We start from the raw sequence: 20,959 nt of genomic DNA, 5'->3' as shown, positions 1-20,959 counted from the left end.
TTTGGAAAATTGATTTTAAAATTGTTTAGTAATATTTATTATCTAATAAACATTTCCAAACATTAAATTTAATTTAAAAAAATAATGAAATTTGCATTCTAAAACCCAAGTAAATGTCCTCGATTATTTCAAAATCCAACATCTAGGCATTCCTGTTTGGACATTAGCCACAGGGAACCAAAGACATTTTTATTACATTAGCATTTTAAAAAATTGCAACATGGGACTTCCCTGGTGGCGCAGTGTTGAGAGTCCGCCTGCCGATGCAGGGGACACGGGTTCGTGCCCCAGTCCGGGAAGATCCCACATGCCGCGGAGCGGCTGGGCCTGTGAGCCATGGCCGCTGAGCCTGCGCGTCCGGAGCCTGTGCTCCACAATGGGAGAGGCCACAACAGTGAGAGGCCCGCGTACCACAAAAAAAAAAAAGAAAAAATTTGCAATATGAATTCTACTTAGTGCCATTTGTTTACCTACTAAGCATATCTGAAACACCTACCCATGGGCAAGGTACTATGTAAGGCCCTGGTGGGGGAAGAAGATGACAAAGGCACATCTCTGTCTACTAGGACCTTTCAATTTACAACAAAGAAAACAGAAATACACAGACAATGATATAATAAAATCCAGAACGGGAGAAAAATGAAGAATAAACTATGCAGATCAGGAAGGGAGACAACATCTGCCCGGGAACTCTGGGAAGATTTCATGATGAGATATAAGGTGAAACGTTCAGGATGCAGTTTCGAAATGAGGTACAAGAGAAGAAAGCTCTGAGGCAGAGAAAATACTGTTGGGAGAGGAACGGAGAAGCAAATATCCAGGGTAGGCACGAAGTCAAGTCTGCCTGGAAATGGGGCATGTATAGAAGCTAATTCTGGAGTGGCTAGTGAGGGCCAGGCTGTGCAGGTGCGGCTTGGGTGACCGGATGCGGGGCTCCCCTGAGATCAGCAGGTGGCAAAAAACCTGATTGAACTGTGTTCTGGGAGAGCGCAGGGTCACAGGGACAGGGAGGAAGGGGCTTGGGAGGGACCATGTGGGAGGCTACCACGCAACAGTTCAATAGAGAGGATTTGAGAGCTTGAAATGTGATGAGACCATGGAAGAGGAAAGAGAGGACAAATATCATCAGGTTAGACTAGACAGGTCTCATCACAGACTGGCCATGGGGAAGGAGACTGGTAACCAGTCTAAACGGTCACAGGAATGACAGGCCAACGACATAAGCAAGGAATTCGGGAAGACCTGATTCGGGGAAGCCATAAAAAATTTTACATAACCTATTAAACCCTTCTAAATTATCTGAATTACCAGAAAAATTTTCCTCTGGGTAAAATAATTGCAAAAAGTGCAAAAACATCTCCCTCAAGTTACCTCTGAATGAGCTGCTGGAAGAGGCTGAAGGTGCGGTCCCATAACGCTTGTTTGTTTTTTGTGATAGGGTCATGTTCATAGGTATATTTCTGTTCCAACTCCTCAAGCTTTTTAAGCTGCTGACGAACCTGCTGCAGACTCTCCGCCACTATGGTGAACCTGGGAAGGTACAAGCCACAGGGGTCTCCATCAGAAAGCAGCCTGGATTAAACAGAATCACGGAAACTAACAAGTACTTTTTACAGACAACACACGACGTTATCTGCCCAGCTCTGAAGTGCAAGGAGAAACAGAACAAACCTGATTTGTGTGAAAAAACTAATATGCATGAATGATTACAGCCCAGATTAAAAAACTGCGTCCCACTGAGATGGCCCTAAGGAGAGATGGGTAGGGGTGGAGGCTGCTAGGGAATCTGTGACTTCAATTGAGCTGTGAGATAATTGGGACCTAAAGGGACAGGGCAAAGGTGCAGGGGGGACAGAGGCAGGGGACACGACAAGGCAGATGCTGTGGGCAGTGATGTGTGGAGCAGTGAGGGGCCCCTGCAGCTCTTTCTATCAGGGCAGTGACACTGTGCAGAGAGGAGCAAGAGAGCAGCCTGGACGCTGAGGAAGCAAGGCCAAGAGGGGATGCAGGCCGGGTTAGGAGGAGACGAGGGAACAGAGGTTACTGTGTCACTGAACTGAAAGGAGAAGGCAATGTGCGCAACCTAGACACTCAAAATATATGCATAAACTAAGGAGAAAACCTAGTGACTGCTTTCAGGTTCCTCCGTCCTGACAGGAAACCACCAAAGGCGATGCAGCCTCCGAGCCAAGTCAGGCTGTGGAAGTTCATTTTACTGGCCTGGAGGAATGACAGAAGAACATCTATTCCCCAGTGAAAAACATCTCCTTCACTCGGTGTTTCCATTCCTTGAATCCAGTTCGAAGCACCAGGAGCACAGCCCATGGCCATGAAAGGAGAGGCAGGATAACGGTGGGTGGGTGAGTTCCAGAGGGATTCTAACCCGGTGATTCCCAACCCTGTTCAGGCCACGACACACAGGAAAATGCCGACAATCCTTGTACCACACAGCTGGGGGTACTGAGGGGTATTCACATCTCTGCAGGAGGCTCCTTGTGGCCTAAGGTGACCATGGGGGCCCCGGACAGCGGGGGGCCTCGCTGGGCACCTGGGGGGCTTGGAGGTCAGCATCTCACAAGGCTCACGGGGACACACTGGGCTGGGGAGCTCCATTCCTATCCACAGAAAACTGGGATATGGAATGGCAACTCACAGAATAAAAATAAATGGCTGACTATTGTGAATTTTTAAAAATAGCAATCCAGAAAGTAATCTCATGAGATCTCTGGTCCTTGGGCCCTTCAGAACTGTTCCAGGCCACCCCCCGCTCCTACCCACTGATTCTACCGCTTCCATCCCCTCTGCTCAGTTCTGTCAGCCCTCCCCTGGACTACGCTAATAAACTCAGAGCAGACCAACTGGCCTTTCTGTCTCTATTCTATCCTCAGGCTTCAGCCAGAGTGACCTAAATAAAAAATCAGAGAAATGAACCTCCACTTAAATAAAAGGCCTGCCCGGCTCACCAGTATCCACTGGGTAAAATCCCGGAGTTCCCAGCACAGTATGGGAACCTCTGTGACCAGGCTCCAGCCTCTTGCCAGCTCCACTTTCTTCCTTCCATCTCTGGCACCCGACTCTCTAGCCATCCAACATGAGAACTGCGGGCCCCAGCTCATGCCAGCCTCCCCTCCCCTCTGCCCCGTCCACACTCTTCTCCTTCCTGGTCTACATGAAGTTTTCCTATTCACTCTCGAATCCGTGCAAGACCACTTTGTCTCATTAATCTTTCCTGGTGACTCCTTCCTTCATCCTCCATGAACTCTGGACGGTCTCCGTTGGAGCCCTGGCAACCTTTCACTGAACAGTTATTACCACGCCCATCTCCCGCCTCCACACTGAGAGCTCCTTACTGGCAACGACCAAGAATCATTCACCTTGTGTCCCAGGTCCTAGCCCAGTGCCTGGCATACAGCATTTCATAAGTATTTACTAGACGGATGACTGAAATGTATGGCCCACAAACTACTATTTCACGTAAGCCTGTAAAATGCCCTTTTGTTTTTAAAACCTTGGGACTCAAGTTGTTAACTGTGTTGTGTGATGACCATGTCACTGGTATGTTGGCACAAATGACATGTCCCACGGTACACATACAGCAGGGAGAGGAGTCCTCCAAACCATGCAGAATGTGGCTGAACGTGGCCACAGATGTGATTAACACTGTGCTTTTCAAGTGTTTCCAGGGCAAGAAGCAGTTGGACTACATCAAACTCTAAACCAAAGGTTTGACAGAGTCCATTCAACTAACACAGCTGGAACGTGCACTTTACGAGTTTATATGGTTAGCCAGTCAGCTGCCAATGTTCTGCTTCAGAGAACCTTACCAGTTCTGCAGCTGATCAAGACAAGCATTGGGGGGTCCCCCGATACAGGCACTCTGCTGTCTCCGCTTCCATTCCACAAGTTCATCATTAATCAGGGCCTTCTGGGTAAGTTCAGTGGCATTCAACAACTCTATTATTTTGTGAACTACTTCCTAAAGGGAGAGAAAGAGACAAAGCGAAATAAACTCATCTTTAATCACTGAATTTTATTCTTTCATCTCAACTGGGTTGCTCTAAGTGAAATGGTTATAAAAATAATTTTGCCTCTATTCCAAACTTCAAGTCCATTATTTACAGTCTGTGACAAAAGCGACATGTTATTCCAGAAAGTGAATCACTACCTTTCTCTTATTGTCAAGCATTAAATACATCTTCTGGAGTAACATCTGTTCCTGTTTCTGATCATTCTTTGCCACACCATTGGTTTCATGTTCTGTGAATTGGGAGAGACAGCAGATAAATATAAATATAAAAGAAGACAAAACCAACTGAAGCCAAGATTTACATCCATTTAGGAAAAATATGATCCAAACGCTATCTGGAGATATGCCAAAGCTTGGTTTTTCTTCAATCATTGTTGAACAAAACGGTAAAAATGGCCTAAGTACAAAAACCGGATACACTGAAACAAAGTCCTTGTTTACAATGACTCACATAAATGGGAAACAGTACTGTCTGGTTCTTAAGGCACTGTCAGAATATTACCTAAATGAATATAAGTGACAAAATTCACAACCTCAGTTAAAAAATAATTGATACAAAGCATCTCTGTGGCTTTAAAAAGAAGCAGACAATTAGGAAATTGTAATTGAGGTTTCTTTCTCTCATACTTTTATTCAAATTCTTACTAATAATCTCTCCATTTTACCATGGTATCCTCCAAATGATTGCTAGGGTTCCAGCAGCACCCTGCTTGTTCTACACAATGCACACTTCTGGATTATTTTCAGTGGACGCCCTGTCATCATTAAAAACGAGCAACAACAACAAAATCCGAGCGAAACTGCTTTAAAACATGTGAAAAATGCTGAACTTCACCTGTGGAGTATACAAATGGAGCTGGAATATTTGGAGGAACTTCAGTTATTAGGGCAGGGGAACTCCACACACATATCCGTCTATGTCCCTCAGTGGGCTAGGCACAGTAAGTAAAGTGAATAGCACGTAACCAGTATGTATTAACTGGGGGCGATTTTGCCCCCCAGGGATCACTTGGCAATGTTTGGAGACAGTTTTGGTTGTCACCACTGGGGACCACCACTGGGGATAGTTCTACTGTCACCTGGTGGGCAGAAGTCAGGGATGCTGCTAAACATCCTACAATGCACAGGACAACCCCCAAAACAGTTATCGGGCCCAAAATGTCAATAGTACTGAGGTTGAAAAACCCTGGCCTGGGTCACCAAGAAGCCAAGACTAGCAATTCAGAGTCTTAAAATGTTTGGTAAATATGAAGGAGTATCTGCCTTTGTTATCTAGTGTAGGTAGAAAAAATTACAGGCAATGGACACTGCTTTAAATGTTAACTCTTACCTCTGTTCTGCAAGGTTTTACATTTAAAGTCATATTCATCCTGTAAATCTTCTAGGGTCTTGATTTCATGCTCTATACACTACAAGTAAAGACAGAAACAAGTTTTCCACCATACTTAGGACAAAGACTTTAGGAGACAGATTACTGGTACTATAGGACCCAGAAAACCATGGATGCAATCCTGCTCCCTCAAAGATGGATTAGACTTGCAAAATTCTAATCACACGTATGAAATAATTTATATCTCCTTAGCTAGTATATAATAACCTTTTTATGAAAGAAAATATATAGCTATTTCTGGACTGGGCCACTTGATGTCTACTTTAATGAAGTAGACCCGGAGTCTGGCAACATGCCGTCTGAAGCACAAAGTCAAGGCCGCGCTGGTGTGACCCAGAGGCCCACAGGAGAGTTGGCCCCTCAGCAGAAAGGCCGTTTCCACAGATACGGGCCCAGTGCAAGGCTGGACTCCTCACCCTTTCCCCCAAACAGCACCCACAGTGGAAGGGAGTGAACACATACCACCAAGGGCACCACCTCCATAAATATCTGGGAAGTTTTATCTTAAAGTTATTGTGGATATTTTATTCTAATCAGAAATACATCAGAATTTCCTTGTTTGAGATGTTTTTGTTCCCCTTCCAAGTCTTAGAATAAAACAGGTGCTTGAGGAAGACCATGTTTATCCTAGGACTCTATGTAACCCCAGACACACCCCCATTTGAGAGGAGCAGACATAAAGGGCTATTTAGAGCAGCAACAGCTAGTTTACTGGGTGATAGGGCAAAGTCAACAGTTACTGCACAATCTTGCAAGGAAGGAAAAGATAAGCTCAATGTTTGCAAGTTGTAACAGGGGCCAAAAATGTCTATCTGCTCATTGGTTTCACCAATTTGTTTACTTAGGGTTTCAAACTTGAGCGAAACTTTTCTTCTCAACTACTAAAAAGCCTGAAATCAGTCACAATGCTTACACTAGAGCAATTGAAACCTTTTTTCCTCTACAAAAAGTTACAAAGAAGACGTATACATTTACTAAATACTCACCATAACTTTGTCCTTCACATTTCTGACTCTGCTGTCAAGCTCCTGCTGTTTGTCTAACATTACAGTGCTCTGAATATTCCCTGCCTGAGCCTGTAATGGAAGGTACACAGTTAACAGCCATTACTTCCTCTGTCCTATTTACCTACTGGTTATGCTCCAAAGTCAAGTCTACCCCGTGCCCCACCTAACTCCCGGACCTTCCAAAACCTCCTGCAGGCCTCCCACATGAGTGTGCACAAGAAAAGCTCAGTTCCCAAGGCCCTAGAAAATACTGGCGAACTGTTAACAAGCCTACAGAAAGACCAGGCTCGGTTCATGCCTAAAATAAATAGTATTTCTGGAATTTTCCATTAGTTCATACAGTTGCATGGGACCACACAGGAAGTTACTTTAGTTTCTCAAATTCCGTAGACAACATTATTCTTATTAGCCCTGTACTCATTTGTCTCAAAGCCATGCAATTCACAGTGTGGTCCCCAGACAAGCAGCATCTTACCACCCGGGAGCTTGTTAGAAATGCAGAATTTCAGGTCCTAATCTGATTACTGAATCAGAAAACCCATTTTGACAAGATTCCAGATAATGCAGAGGTATATCAAAATTGAACAGTACAGAGAAAGACAAATATCATATGATATCGCTTGTATGTAGAATCTAAAATAATGATGCAAATGAGCTTATTTACAAAACAGAAACAGACTCACAGACATAGAAAGCAAACTTATGGTTACCAAAGGGGAAAGGTCGGGGGAGGGGTAAATTAGGAGTATGGGATTAACATATATAACTATATTTAAAACAGATAACAAGCAAGTACCTAAATGTATAACACAGGGAATTATACTCAATACCTTGTAATAACCTATAATGGAGAAGAATCTAAAAAAGTATGTGTGTGTGTGTGTGTGTGTGTGTACATAACTGAATCACTTTGCTGTACACTTGAACACTTGAAACTAACACACTGTAAATCAACTATATTTACATAAAAATTAATTTTTAAAAAACATTAAAAAATTGAACAGTACTGCCATTAAGGACTTCAGTGAATATCTGCTCCTATAAAGTAATAACAAATACCATCCCAGATGCAGTGGGTAGAGTTAGTCTTCATCCTTGATAGCCAGAAAACAATTTGTTATTTTTATCGGGATCACATTAAAATTATGAATTAACTGAGGGAAAGCCGATATATTTATGATGTCGTTTTTAATTCTTATGCTTCTAACGGCTTCCTCTTGTCAACTGCAATACCACTAATAAAATGCTAAGCAGCAGTGGAAACACTGGACATCCTTGCTGTGGTTCTGACTTACTGATGTTTTGTCCGTGAAGTAAGATACTGTTTTAGAAGCAGGAGATGTATATTTTAATAGGTTAAGGAGGTATCCATCAACTCCTAGTTTATTGAATTTTTAAAAATCAGGGATGAGTGTTCGATTTTGTCATCCTTTTCAGCATCTTTTCGATACCCCCAGACATCCAGGACCTTCCCTCAAATCCCAGGAAGGTCTTCTTTCTCTTGCTTGCAGCTGGGCAGTCCACTAACCTCGTTCCAGGGGTTCACCGATAAGTCAGGTGTCCTCTGAGAGGCTTAAAATGAACCTCTCCCCAGGAACTTCACATTTTTAAAAGGAGGTCAAAAGCTGACATGCCTTTGAGACCAAAGCGCCCGCAGGAGATGGGGCTGACCTGGGAGAGCAGAAATCACCTCCTGTGCCTCCCAGTGCTGACTCCGGGCCAAATGAGGAGAGAAATGCTTAGGTAGCAAGGTGGACAGTTCACTCTTCTGCCCATCTCTGCTCTTGACTGTCCTCCCAAGTCTATCTGAGATATAGGAGCAGCCCCTTGCATAATGCTGGTAAGATGAAAACCCCACAGGATAGTCAAAATTTCCTGCTGAAAGTCTCCCAGGTGCATGCCATACTGAAGAAGGCACACCCCTCTCAGAGGAGACAATGCAGCCAGCTTTTCCTCCTGACAGACACCTTTGCTCACTAGGCTGGGTCCAGGATGAACTAGCCAGTCTGAGTTTAGAACAAATAATATGTATCTTTAAGTGCTCAGTGCAGCAAGGTGCTTTCAGCGTGACAGGGAGACAGGAACTAAATGACCAGGGAAGCAGCAGATTCACGAGGACTGGGGCAAATGCTCAGAAAGTGCACGGAAAATGGCATTCAGTGCCACTACTTAAATTCTCTCTCCACCCCCCACCTCCCAATCTCACAGCACACTTTGTTAGCTATTCGTTAGAGAAATGCACATGGGACGCATTCCATTGCGTACTCTGGCCTTTTCCCTGTCATACTGGAATGGTCTCAGCCAGAGTAACTCATACCGTAGTGGTTTCACAGCTGTCTGCCTGCTGGGTAGCTCCCACCACCCCATCAATGAAAGGCATGAATCAATGCCATGGCAACTTCAAAAAACTGCTGAACCCTAATCACCAGGACGGTCTGTATTAGGATTAGTAAAGTCATGATAAAAAAGCCTTGGTACTAGTATAACTCTGACTCATTCACTGTTTGGTTGTCTCAGATATCTAATAGGTATCTCGGTCCTATTGAAAACAAAGCTGCTGATTTTCCCATCAACCCATTCTTCTCCAAAACCTATTGTGCCCTGCAAAAGCCCTACTCCTGTCCCTTCCCTGTCTTCCCCAGCTCAGTAAACAGTATCTCTAAGAAACGCAAGTCACAAATCAGACTCAGCCTCTACTCTTGGCTCCTTCTCACTCTCACATCTGACCCTTCAGTATAAGCCCTACTGGTACCACATCCAGAACATAACGGAATCTGTCCATTTCTTCCCACCTCCACTGACTGCACCTCTACCTCAGGCACTTCCCCTCCGCTCCCTCAGTCTGCTGCAAGAGCCCACTGTCTTCTGCTTCCTTTCCTGCCCCAGCACCCCAGAGGTGTCCCTGACCCTGATCTAAAGAAACAACCTGACACTCCACTACTGTCCACACAGTATCCTGCTTTACTATCTTCATAGCAACAATCACTATCTGAAAAGATTTGGGTTTTGTGTTGTCTCCCTCCCTCACTAGGATGACTTCCATAAGGTTGGGGTCCTTTCAAAATCTCTACATCTGTTTTCCCCCACTTCTTGGGGCTATAAAATCAGAGGGCTAGTCACCACTGCCCTGAAACAGGGTCTCAGTAGTACTTGCTGGATGAATGAATGAGTTTTTATTTCTTTATTATCCTTTGTGTTCAATTAGGAAAAAAGTACCTGATTGAATCTCTGGGCATTTTCCAAGATCTTTCTTTCCTCCTTCAGACAGTTACAGATGATCATAGACATCTGTATTGGGTCTTCCTGAAAATTATCCTAGACAATGGGTTGTTAGAATAAAAATAAATTAAATTTCAGAATGTTTAAACCATTGTGTTTTATACATTGAAATGAGTTTGTTCATATCCATTAAGAAACCTCACCCTAGTCAGCTCTGCCCACCACCAGTCCCTCCCATCAGGAAACTTACACAAGCCTCTTAGATAGCCTCATCCACCAGAGGGCAGACAGCAGAAGCAAGAAGAACTACAAATCTGCAGCCGGTGGAACAAAAACCACATTCACAGAAAGATACACAAGATGAAAAGGCAGAGCGCTATGTACCAGATGAAGGAACAAGATAAAACCCCAGAAAAACAACTAAATGAAGTGGAGATAGGCAACCTTCCAGAAAAAGAATTCAAAATAATGATAGTGAAGATGATCCAGGACCTCGGAAAAAGAACGGAGGCAAAGATTGAGAAGATGCAAGAAATGTTTAACAAAGATCTAGAAGAATTAAAGAACAAACAAACAGAGAGGAACAATACAATAACTGAAATGAAAACTACACTAGAAGGAATCAATAGGAGAATAACTGAGGCAGAAGAACGCATAAGTGACCTGGAAGACAGAATGGTGGAATTCACTGCTGCAGAATAGAATAAAGAAAAAAGAATGAAAAGAAATGAAGACAGCCTAAGAGACCTCTGGGACAACATTAAATGCAACAACATTCGCATTATAGGGGTCCCAGAAGGAGAAGAGAGAGAGAAAGGACCAGAGAAAACATTTGAAGAGATTATAGCCAAAAACTTCCCTAACATGGGAAAGGAAATAGCCACCCAAGTCCAGGAAGCGCAGAGAGTCCCATACAGGATAACCCCAAGGAGAAACATGCTGAGACACATAGTAATCAAGTTGGCAAAAATTAAAGACAAAGAAAAATTATTGAAAGCAGCAAGGGAAAAATGACAAATAACATACAAGGGAACTCCCATAAGGTTAACAGCTGATTTCTCAGCAGAAACTCTACAAGCCAGAAGGGAGTGGCATGATATATGTAAAGTGATGAAAGGGAATAACCTACAACCAAGATTACTCTACCCAGCAAGGATCTCATTCAGATTCGGTGGAGAAATCAAAAGCTTTACAGAGAAACAAAAGCTAAGAGAATTCACCACCACCAAACCAGCTCTACAACAAATGCTAAAGGAGCTTCTCTAAGTGTGAAACACAACAGAAGAAAAGGACCTACCAAAACACACCCAAAACAATTAAGAAAATGGTCATAGGAACATACATATCGATAATTACCTTAAATGTGAATGGATTAAATGCTCCAACCAAAAGACACAGGCTCACTGGATGGATACAAAAACAAGACCCATATATATGCTGTCTACAAGAGACCCACTTCAGACCTAGGGACACATAAAGACTGAAAGTGAGGGGATGGAAAAAGATATTCCATGCAAATGGAAATCAAAAGAAAGCTGGAGTAGTAATACTCATATCAGATAAAATAGACTTTAAAATAAAGAATGTTATAAGAGACAAGGAAGGACACTACAAAATGATCAAAGGATCAATCCAAGAAGAAGATATAACAATTATAAATATATATGCACCCAACATAGGAGCACCTCAATACATAAGGCAACTGCTAACAGCTATAAAAGAGGAAATCAACAGTAACACAATAATAGTGGGGGATTTTAACACCTCACTTACACCAATGGACAGATCATCCAAAATGAAAATAAATAAGGAAACAGAAACTTTAAATAACGCAACAGACCAGATAGATTTAATTGATATTTATAGGACATTCCATCCAAAAACCGCAGATTACAGTTTGTTCTCAAGTGTGCGTGGAACATTCTCCAGGATAGATCACATCTTGGGTCACAAATCAAGCCTCACTAAATTTAAGAAAACTGAAATCATATCAAGCATCTTCTCTGACCACAACGCTTTGAGATTAGAAATGAATTACAGTGAAAAAAAATGTAAAATATACAAACACATGGAGGCTAAACAGTATGTTACTATATAACCAAGAGATCACTGAAGAAATCAAAGAGGAAATCAAAAAATACCTAGAGACAAATGACAATGAAAACATGATGATCCAAAATCTATGGGATGCAGCAAAAGCAGTTCTAAGAGGTAAGTTTATAGCTATACAAGCCTACCTCAAGAAACAACAAACATCTCAAATAAACAATCTAACCTTACACCTAAAGGAACTAGAGAAAGAAGAACAAACAAAACCCAAAGTTAGCAGAAGGAAAGAAATCATTAAGATCAGAGCAGAAATAAATGAAATAGAAACAAAGAAAACAATAGCAAAGATCAATAAAACTAAAAGCTGGTTCTTTGAGAAGATAAACAAAACTGATAAACCATTAGCCAGACTCATCAAGAAAAAGAGGGTGAGGACTCAAATCAATAAAATTAGAAATGAAAAATGAGAAGTTACAATAGACACCTCAGAAATACAAAGCATCCTAAGAGATTACTACAAGCAACTCTATGCCAATAAAATGGACAATCTGGAAGAAATGGACAAATTCCTAGAAAGGCATAAGCTTCCAAGACTGAACCAAGAAGAAACAGAAAATATGAACAGACCAATCACAAGTAATGAAGTTGAAACTGTGATTAAAGATCTTCCAACAAACAAAAGTCCAGAACCATGGCTTCACAGGTGAATTCCACCAAACATTTAGACAAGAGCTAACACCCATCCTTCTCAAACTCTTCCAAAAAACTGCAGAGGAAGGAATACTCCCAAACTCATTCTATGAGGCCACCATCACCCTGATACCAAAGCCAGACAAAGATACTACAAAAATGAAAATTACAGACCGATATCACTGATGAATACAGGTGCAAAAATCCTCAACAAAATACTAGCAACCAGAATCCAATAGCACAGTAAAAGGATCATACACCATGATCAAGTGGGATTTATCCCAGGGATGTAAGGATTTTTAAATATATGCAAATCAATCAATGTGATACACCATATTAACAAACTGAAGAATAAAAACCATATGATCATCTCAATAGATGCAGAAAAAGCTTCTGACAAAATTCAACACTGATTTATGATAAAAAACTCTCCAGGGCTTCCCTGGTGGTGCAGTGGTTGAGAGCCCCCCCCCCGCCTGCCGATGCAGGGGACACGGGTTCGTGCCCCAGTCCGGGAATATCCCACATGCTACGGAGCGGCTGGGCCCGTGAGCCATGGCCGCTGAGCCTGTGCATCCAGAGCCTGTGCTCCACAACGGGAGAGGCCACAGCAGTGAGAGGCCCATGTACCGCAAAAAAAAAAAAAAAAAAAAAAAAACTCTCCAGAAAGTGGGCATAGAGGGAACCTACCTCAACATAATAAAGGCCATATATGACAAAAACACAGCAAACATCATTCTCAATGGTGAAAAACTGAAAGCATTTCCTCTAAGATCAGGAACAAGACAAGGAGGTCCACTCTCACCACTATTATTCAACATAGTTTTGGAAGCCCTAGCCACAGCAATCAGAGAAGAAAAAGAAATAAAAGGAATAGAAATTGGAAAAGAAGAAGTAACACTGTCACTGTTTGCAGATGACATGATACTATACATAGAGAATCGTAAAGATGCCACCAGAAAACTACTAGAGCTAATCAATTAATTTGGTAAAGTTGCAGGATATAAAATTAATGCACAGAAATCTCTTGCATTCCTATACACTAATGATGAAAAATCTGAAGGAGAAATTAAGGAAACACTCCCATTTACCATTGCAGCAAAAAGAATAAAATACCTAGGAATAAACCTACCTAGGGAGACAAAAGACCTGTATGCAGAAAACTGTAAGATACTGATGAAAGAAATTAAAGATGATACAAACAGATGGAGAGATATTCCATGTTCTTGGATTGGAAGAATCAATATTGTGAAAATGACTATACTACCCAAAGCAATCTACAGATACAATGCAATCCCTATCAAATTACCAATGGGATTTTTTACAGAACTAGAACAAAAAAATCTTAAAATCTGTATGAAGACACAAAAGACCCCGAATAGCTAAAGCAGTCTTGAGGGAAAAAAGCGGAGCTGGAGGAATCTGGCTCCCTGACTTCAGACTATACTACAAAGCTACAGTAATGAAGACAGTATGGTACTGGCACAAAAACAGAAATATAGATCAATGGAACAGGACAGAAAGCCCAGAGATAAACCCACACACCTATGGTCAACTAATCTATGACAAACGAGGCAAGGATATACAATGGAGAAAAGACAGTCTCTTCAATAAGTGGTGATGGGAAAACTGGACAGTTACATGTAAAAGAATGAAATTATAACACTCCCTAACACCATACACAAAAATAAACTCAAAATGGATTCAAGACCTAAATGTAAGACTGGACACTATAAAACTCTTAGAGGAAAACATAGGAAGAACACTCTTTGACATAAATCACAGCAAGATCTTTTTTGATTCACCTCCTAGAGTAATGGAAATAAAAACAAAAATAAACAAATGGGACCTAATGAAACTTAAAAGCTATTGCACAGCAAAGGAAACCATAAACAAGACGAAAAGACAACCCTCAGAATGGGAGAAAATATTTGCAAACGAATCAACGGACAAAGGATTAATCTCCAAAATATATAAACAGCTCACGCAGCTCAATATTAAAGAAATAAACAACCCAATCCAGAAATGGGCAGAAGACCTAAATAGACATTTCTCCAAAGAAGACATACAAATGGCCAGGAAGCACATGAAAAGCTGCTCAACATCACTTATTATTAGAGAAATGCAAATCAAAACTCCAGTGAGGTATTACCTCACACCAGTTAGAATGGGCATCATCAGAATATCTACAAACAACAGAGGGTGTAGAGAAAAGGGAACCCTCTTGCACTGTTGGTGGGAATGTAAATTGATACAGTCACTATGGAGAACAGTATGGGGGTTCCTTAAAAAACTAAAAATAGAATTACCATATGATCCAGCAATCCCACTGCTGGGCATATACCCAGAGAAAACCATATTACAAAAAGACACATGCACCCCAATGTTCACTGCAGCACTATTTACAATAGCCAGGTCATGAAAGCAACCTAAATGCCCATTGACAGACGAATGGATAAAGAAGATGTGGTACACATATACAATGGAATATCACTCAGCCAGAAAAAGAAACGAAATTGGGTCATTTGTAGAGACGTGGATGAATCTAGAGACTGACATACAGAGTAAAGTAAGTCAGAAAGAGAAAAACAAATATCGTATATTAACGCATGTATGTGGAACCCAGAAAAATGGTACAGATGAACCTGTTTGCAGGGCAGAAGTTGAGACACAGATGTAGAGAACAAACATATGGACACCAAGGGGGGAAAGCCGCAGGGGGGTGGGGATGGTGGTGTGATGAACTGGGTGATTGGGATTGACATGTATACACTGATGTGTATAAAACTGATAACCAATTAGATCCTGCTGTATAAAAAAATAAATAAAATTCAAAAATTCAAAAAAAAAGAATGCAATCTCCCCTTTAACCAACATGTACTAGTTTATTATATACTTTTATGCTCTGCAGTGAGTTGGTACATTTCCAAAGGCAGAGACTATACTTTAATTATCTTTAGTAGTGAAAGGAAATAGCTGCATATATGACAATGTGGAGTCTTTAAGTTTTATGTCCTTACTGAGTTCAATAAAATAAATACCAGCTTTAAAGGAAAAAAAAGAAAAGGAAAGCTCATCCTGAACTTATTAAGTTCTACATAAGCTATTTTTTTTTTATTTTTTTGCGGTACGCGGGACTCACTGTTGTGGCCTCTCCTGTTGCGGAGCAAAGGCTCCGGATGCGCAAGCTCAGCGGCCATGACTCATGGGCCTAGCCACTCCACGGCATGTAGGATCTTCCCGGACCGGGGCATGAACCCGTGTCCCCTGCATCGGCAGGTGGACTCTCCACCACTGCGCCACCAGGGAAGCCCTACATAAGCTATTTTTGATAAAATCAAAATATTCTTTTTACGAACCATGACAAAAGCTGCTTTAACTATTCAATTAAGCGCAGGTACCTAAATTATTTCTTGATTAAAAAAACAAGTGGGGCTTCCCTGGTGGCGCAGTGGTTGAGAGTCCACCTGCCGATGCAGGGGACACGAGTTCGTGCCCCAGTCCGGGAAGATCCCACATGCCGCGGAGTGGCTGGGCCCGTGAGCCATGGCCACTGAGCCTGTGGGTCCGGAACCTGTGCTCCGCAACGGGAGAGGCCACAACAGTGAGAGGCCCGTGTACCGAAAAACAAAAACACAAGTATTTCCATATGTAGTTCCTATAATACTTTAATTTTATTGTTCTTGGGCCCAATTATCTTGTTAGGATCCTGAGATAATGCAAATGATACAAAAATTATCCATGATATTCCTCAATTAATTTATCTGTTGGTCTCTGGTTTGAATTAGAACAAAGATATTCTTCTCAGTTTTTGTTTTCTTGTCAAGGCTAGTTTGCAAAATACTGGCAATCATGCCTCTTTATAACAGGTATTATCAAGCAAAATCTGTAGGAGAGCAAATTTCTGTAAAGTTAATCTGGCTTTCCCACTCACTGGTATTATAAAATCATATACACATTCACAGAGGGGGAAAAAAAGCTTCTAATTACCTAAGTTGAACAGTTTGGTTGTGAGAAATAAAACAAGAAAATGACAGCACTCACCTCCATTAAAACAGAAAAGTTCCATTAATACCGAAATAAAAATGGTAGCCAGGCTTAAGGGATGCTGGGAGTACTTATGAAGAACTCCCAAAACTCTGCAGCATACTCTCTCCTGCGTGCAACTCTCTTTGACTTTTTCTTTCAAGGGAGGGCAACTTCAGCAGAAGCATGGCAAGGTGGAGTCAGCTCCAATTCACCACCTCACTACTGAGCCTTAGAGACGTCAAAACTTTCAACACTTTCTGGACTTACTCTTCATCTGTATACCAAGCACTTAGACTGGACTCACCACTAAAGCTCCTTTGAGCTTTAACATGTTACTACAGCTCACTGCTCTTAAAACACTTTTTCTTCAATTTAAATATCAACGGGGCTTCCCTGGTGGCACAGTGGTTGAGAGTCCGCCTGCCAATGCAGGGGACACAGGTTCGAGCCCCGGTCCGGGAAGATCCCACATGCCGCGGAGCGGCTGGGCCCGTGAGCCATGGCCGCTGAGCCTGCGCGTCCGGAGCCTGTGCTCTGCAACGGGAGAGGCCACAACAGTGAGAGGCCCGCATACCACAAAAAAAAAAAAAAAAAAAAAAATCAACGGCTTTTAATAAGACAAGGTCATAGCATTGAATTTCTCTCAGAATTACTTACGTCTAAGTGATACCCTTCAGCCTGAATACTCCTTATGTGTTTACAAAATGAATTATTTTATTTTACTTCTGCTATAAAATATTAGCTACATAACGGTAGTTTATTTAGTGTCTGTACTTTTCTAAATACCAATGAGTGTGTGCTCAATAGTATTTGCTGAATGAAAAAAATTCTTAAGTAAACATGGAAACATTTCAACTTAAACGCAAAAACCAGGTCGTACCTGAAGATTACGCTTGCTTTTCCTTATGTTATGCTGCAACAAAAAATTATTCTCCAAAGAAAAGCGACTGTATTGATCATCCAGCTGCGACAGGAGGTCGTGAAAACGGATGGTAGCAAATGAAACATCATTGGCGGCATGCTCCCTAGGAGATACAAAATTTACACATTTCGTTTAGATGCTACTTTAAAACAACAAAATAAACACTGCTTTCCATGTTGAAATGACTAAAAATAATTTAAAGTGTTTTCTTGGGTTTTATTTCCTTCTTTTGAAACTGCCATTGCTATTAGCAGCAGTTTGTACAATATTTTTATTATATACAATTAGCATGAAAAATTCGGGCTTCCCTGGCGGCGCAGTGGTTGAGAGTCCGCCTGCCAATGCAGGAGACGTGGGTTCGTGCCCCGGTCCGGGAGGATCCCACATGCCGCGGAGCAGCTGGGCCCGTGAGCCATGGCCGCTGAGCCTGCGTGTCCGGAGCCTGTGCTCTGCAACGGGAGAGGCCACAACAGTGAGAGGCCCACGTACCGCAAAAAAAAAAAAAAAAAAAAAAAAAAAAATCCTAGCACTCCAAGACTGTGTACCAAACTGTTAATGGTGATTATCTCTGGAGGCAAAAAATCAACAGGGGCCTTCACTTTCTATGTCAAATACTTTCAGAACATTTGAAATATTTGCAATGAGCAAACAATAAATTGTAAAATAGAACATATACCAGTTTTAAGAGATATTTCCTTAATTTTTTTTTACTTTCTTCATACTTCTAATCAGTGTTCTACCAAAACTTGGCTTTAATTATTACTTTTAACTTACTTCTTTCTATAACCTGGATCCTAACTTGGAAATAATTGGTGTCAGCATTATCTAACTTGTGCAAAGCATTTAGGAGGATGTATAATTAAATCGACAAATACATAAAATTAATGACTAATGCATTTAGCTTTGTAGAGACACATGCCATTTTTCAAGGCAACACTCTTTTCTGAAACAGGTAATCCCAATGGCTACTGATGAGATTCATCTTCCAGTCAACGTAGTTCCAAGCCACTTAATCAACAAGTTATTTTAAAAGTGTAGAAAAACTCCTTCTTCTGTCAAGTGAGTTTTCCTTACCAGTCTTGCTTTTCTAGCCACTGTGCCAGATACTGTCTGATTTCCATGGGAAAACTGTCATCATAGAGCTGGTGAACCTGCTCCAGGAATTTGGAGTCAAGCTGCTGAAGCTCATACCACTGGGACATCCTATAGGGAAACAGAATACAGATCACAAATGGAAGCCCACAGCTCCAAAGAAAGCCTGTCTAGCATTGTGCTTCTTCTAAATATCTTGCTTAATTAAAAACATAGTTTGTCTTTGAAATATACTTTTAAAATGGCGCCTATGTTTCAAAGCCTGTTTTTTAATTGAGTTTTGGGTCAAAGTTTTTTTCTTCTCCAAAAAACACATCTTCAGGTCTTTGCTCAAATGCCAGCATCTCAGGGAAGCCTCTTCTGGCCACCTTATTGAAATTGACACCACCTCTCACCTTGGAAAACACTATCCTTCCTCCCTGATGTACTCTTCTCTATCGCACTTACCACCATCTGACCTACCACATATTTTTTTTATTTTCATTAGTGTCTGTTTTCCCTGCATGAAGGGAAGGATTTGGGAGTGGGGGGGTTTGTTCACTGCTGTATCTTCAGAACAGTGCTGGGCATACAGTAGGTGTTCATATGCCTTTAAAATGAATCTGCACTTTTATCAAATAAATCAATGGAAAACACTACTTAGATTTGCTTTAGGACAAATCGTAAGAACTCTCCCTGAAACTGCTCTTATAAATTATAGAACATTTGTAATTTAACCCAAAGAATTTTAAATTGGTGTTTTATATTTTATGACTCACGTGATTAAAATGAATTATTTTTGATATATATCTTCTTTTTTTTTTTTGGCCACACTGCACGGCATGCAGGATCTTAGTTCCCCAACCTGGGATCAAAACCGTGAACCCTGCAGTGGAATCGAAGAGTCCTAGCTATTGGACCGCCAGGGAATTCCCAGGTTATATATCTTTTAAAAGAGATATATTTTCCTCTTTGCCTACTGCAAACAATAAGTCTGCACAAAAATTCTTAAACCTAAGTAATAATTTTTAAAGACTGAAACAACATTGTTAAATGTAATCTGAAAGGATAAAATAATACTATTTCTTTGGATAACAGCAAGTCAACTTATACATAGCAGTTCTGAAGATTAAAAATTAAAATACCTGATTTAAGTCTGAACATCCATTAGGAAAATGAAAAGCCTCTCTTCACCATAGCGTAAATTAGGATTTACATCAGCGCACAGCTGACAACATTCAGAGTAAATATATGTGAATCTTGTCCTACCAGCCCTGAGGAAGAGGTCTGGATTTTCAAGCACGGCGTGGAAAAGCGTATGCATGCTTGTTGGCAAGCATACCTGTGCAGGCATGAAGTCATGTCTACTCCACAAATCTCCTTCCAAAGGAAGGTAAGGATGTGGTGAGGCTACCAAGCTAGTCACCATCACAAATACCAGTATGAATGGACCCAAGTCCACACCTTTGCTACACTTGCTGTAGCAATTTGATTTTTCACTTTGAATTTATTTCACCTGAGTGGAAGACTAAATCTTTGGCGCTCTCCCTCCCTACTAGGTGTCTAATAAGGATATGCCTAAAGCAAATATGCTGGCCAGAGTGTCAACCAGCGGGGACTGCAACACCTCTTTTTACGTGAGTGACCTCAAGTGACTCACTTCCCTCTCAACAGGGTGACTGTTTAAGACTGAACGACCTAATACAGATACAGCACCTGGCACAAAGCAGGCGATCAATAAATCCATGCTAACAAATCCAGAATCCATTCCCTCTTCTCACAAAACTTGTTACCAGCACAGGGAGTGGCAAGACCAACCCCCAGTCACCTGACTTCTTCCTCTCCAGTCCCAAGACCTCCAACCACCTTGCCTCCAACACTCTTTCCCAATCTGGCCTTCTGCTGCACATGGGTTTTGACCACGTCATTCTCTAGTTCAAAATTGCTACAGTTTGCCCATTACCAGGCTGATTTCCACTCTGACCCTATTTTCATCCATTAACAAAACAACCCAGTCACCAAATTACCTACTTTTTTTTCTGCACTGCTCCAGCTGTCACTCACCCTTGAAAACAGCTTTTCCACATTCTGCCTCTCTAAATTCTACCAGCATTCAAAGGTAGGTACGAATAGCCCTTCTTCCATAAGCTCTCTGAGACTCACCCAGAAACAATTAAGCTTTCATTAACGTGAGCCTCATTGCATTTTGTATCTCTATTAGAGCATCAGTCCCTGTCTTCCTTAAAAAGCTCTATGATGTCTCCCCTGCAGCATGTAAGCTTCAGAGTTGCTGGGACTGTCTTTTCTTTAAACATCGTCTGCGCTGTGGACAGTGTCCTGCACATATTATGTACTCAATAGTAGTCTGTTGAATTGAAATCTAGTAGATTTCAGATTATATTAGAAAGTAAAGGGCAAACCATATTATGGTCCAACAAGTTTGAGTCCTGCGTTAAACTGCAAACTGGATTGTGCTGGAGACTCAAGTCTTATTTCTATCCCATAAAAACAAACTATCCAACTTATACAAACAACATTTAAAGCGCAATCACACA

The 20,959-nt window shown here is 41.5% G+C and overlaps 1 protein-coding gene across 4 annotated transcripts in view; it reads right to left on the bottom strand.

Annotated features, from left to right (window-relative positions):
* The window catches only part of STAT1 (signal transducer and activator of transcription 1), a 43,468-nt gene that overhangs the window by 21,684 nt on the left and 825 nt on the right, over window positions 1–20,959 (bottom strand). For 3 of the 4 annotated variants that reach the window (XM_022567268.3, XM_022567269.3, XM_089915975.1), the window contains exons 3-10: window positions 18,408–18,536; window positions 17,292–17,436; window positions 9,641–9,739; window positions 6,404–6,493; window positions 5,358–5,436; window positions 4,166–4,257; window positions 3,825–3,976; window positions 1,372–1,530 (exon numbers count right to left, since the gene is read on the bottom strand). In XM_022567268.3, the coding sequence (XP_022422976.1) occupies window positions 1,372–1,530; window positions 3,825–3,976; window positions 4,166–4,257; window positions 5,358–5,436; window positions 6,404–6,493; window positions 9,641–9,739; window positions 17,292–17,436; window positions 18,408–18,535 (944 nt within the window). In that variant the 5' untranslated portion in view covers window position 18,536. Of the gene's footprint in view, window positions 1–1,371; window positions 1,531–3,824; window positions 3,977–4,165; window positions 4,258–5,357; window positions 5,437–6,403; window positions 6,494–9,640; window positions 9,740–16,426; window positions 16,889–17,291; window positions 17,437–18,407; window positions 18,537–20,959 lie in introns of those variants that run through there. The other variant, XM_022567270.3, reaches the window with a different exon arrangement.

The sequence above is a fragment of the Delphinapterus leucas genome, chromosome 8 (genome assembly GCF_059928025.1).
Source record: "Delphinapterus leucas isolate spDelLeu-1000000601 "Yukka" chromosome 8, BTC_Dleu_Yukka2, whole genome shotgun sequence".
In the NCBI taxonomy this organism is placed as follows: Eukaryota; Metazoa; Chordata; class Mammalia; order Artiodactyla; family Monodontidae; genus Delphinapterus; species Delphinapterus leucas.
This window is presented reverse-complemented; position numbering and strand designations above follow the sequence as displayed.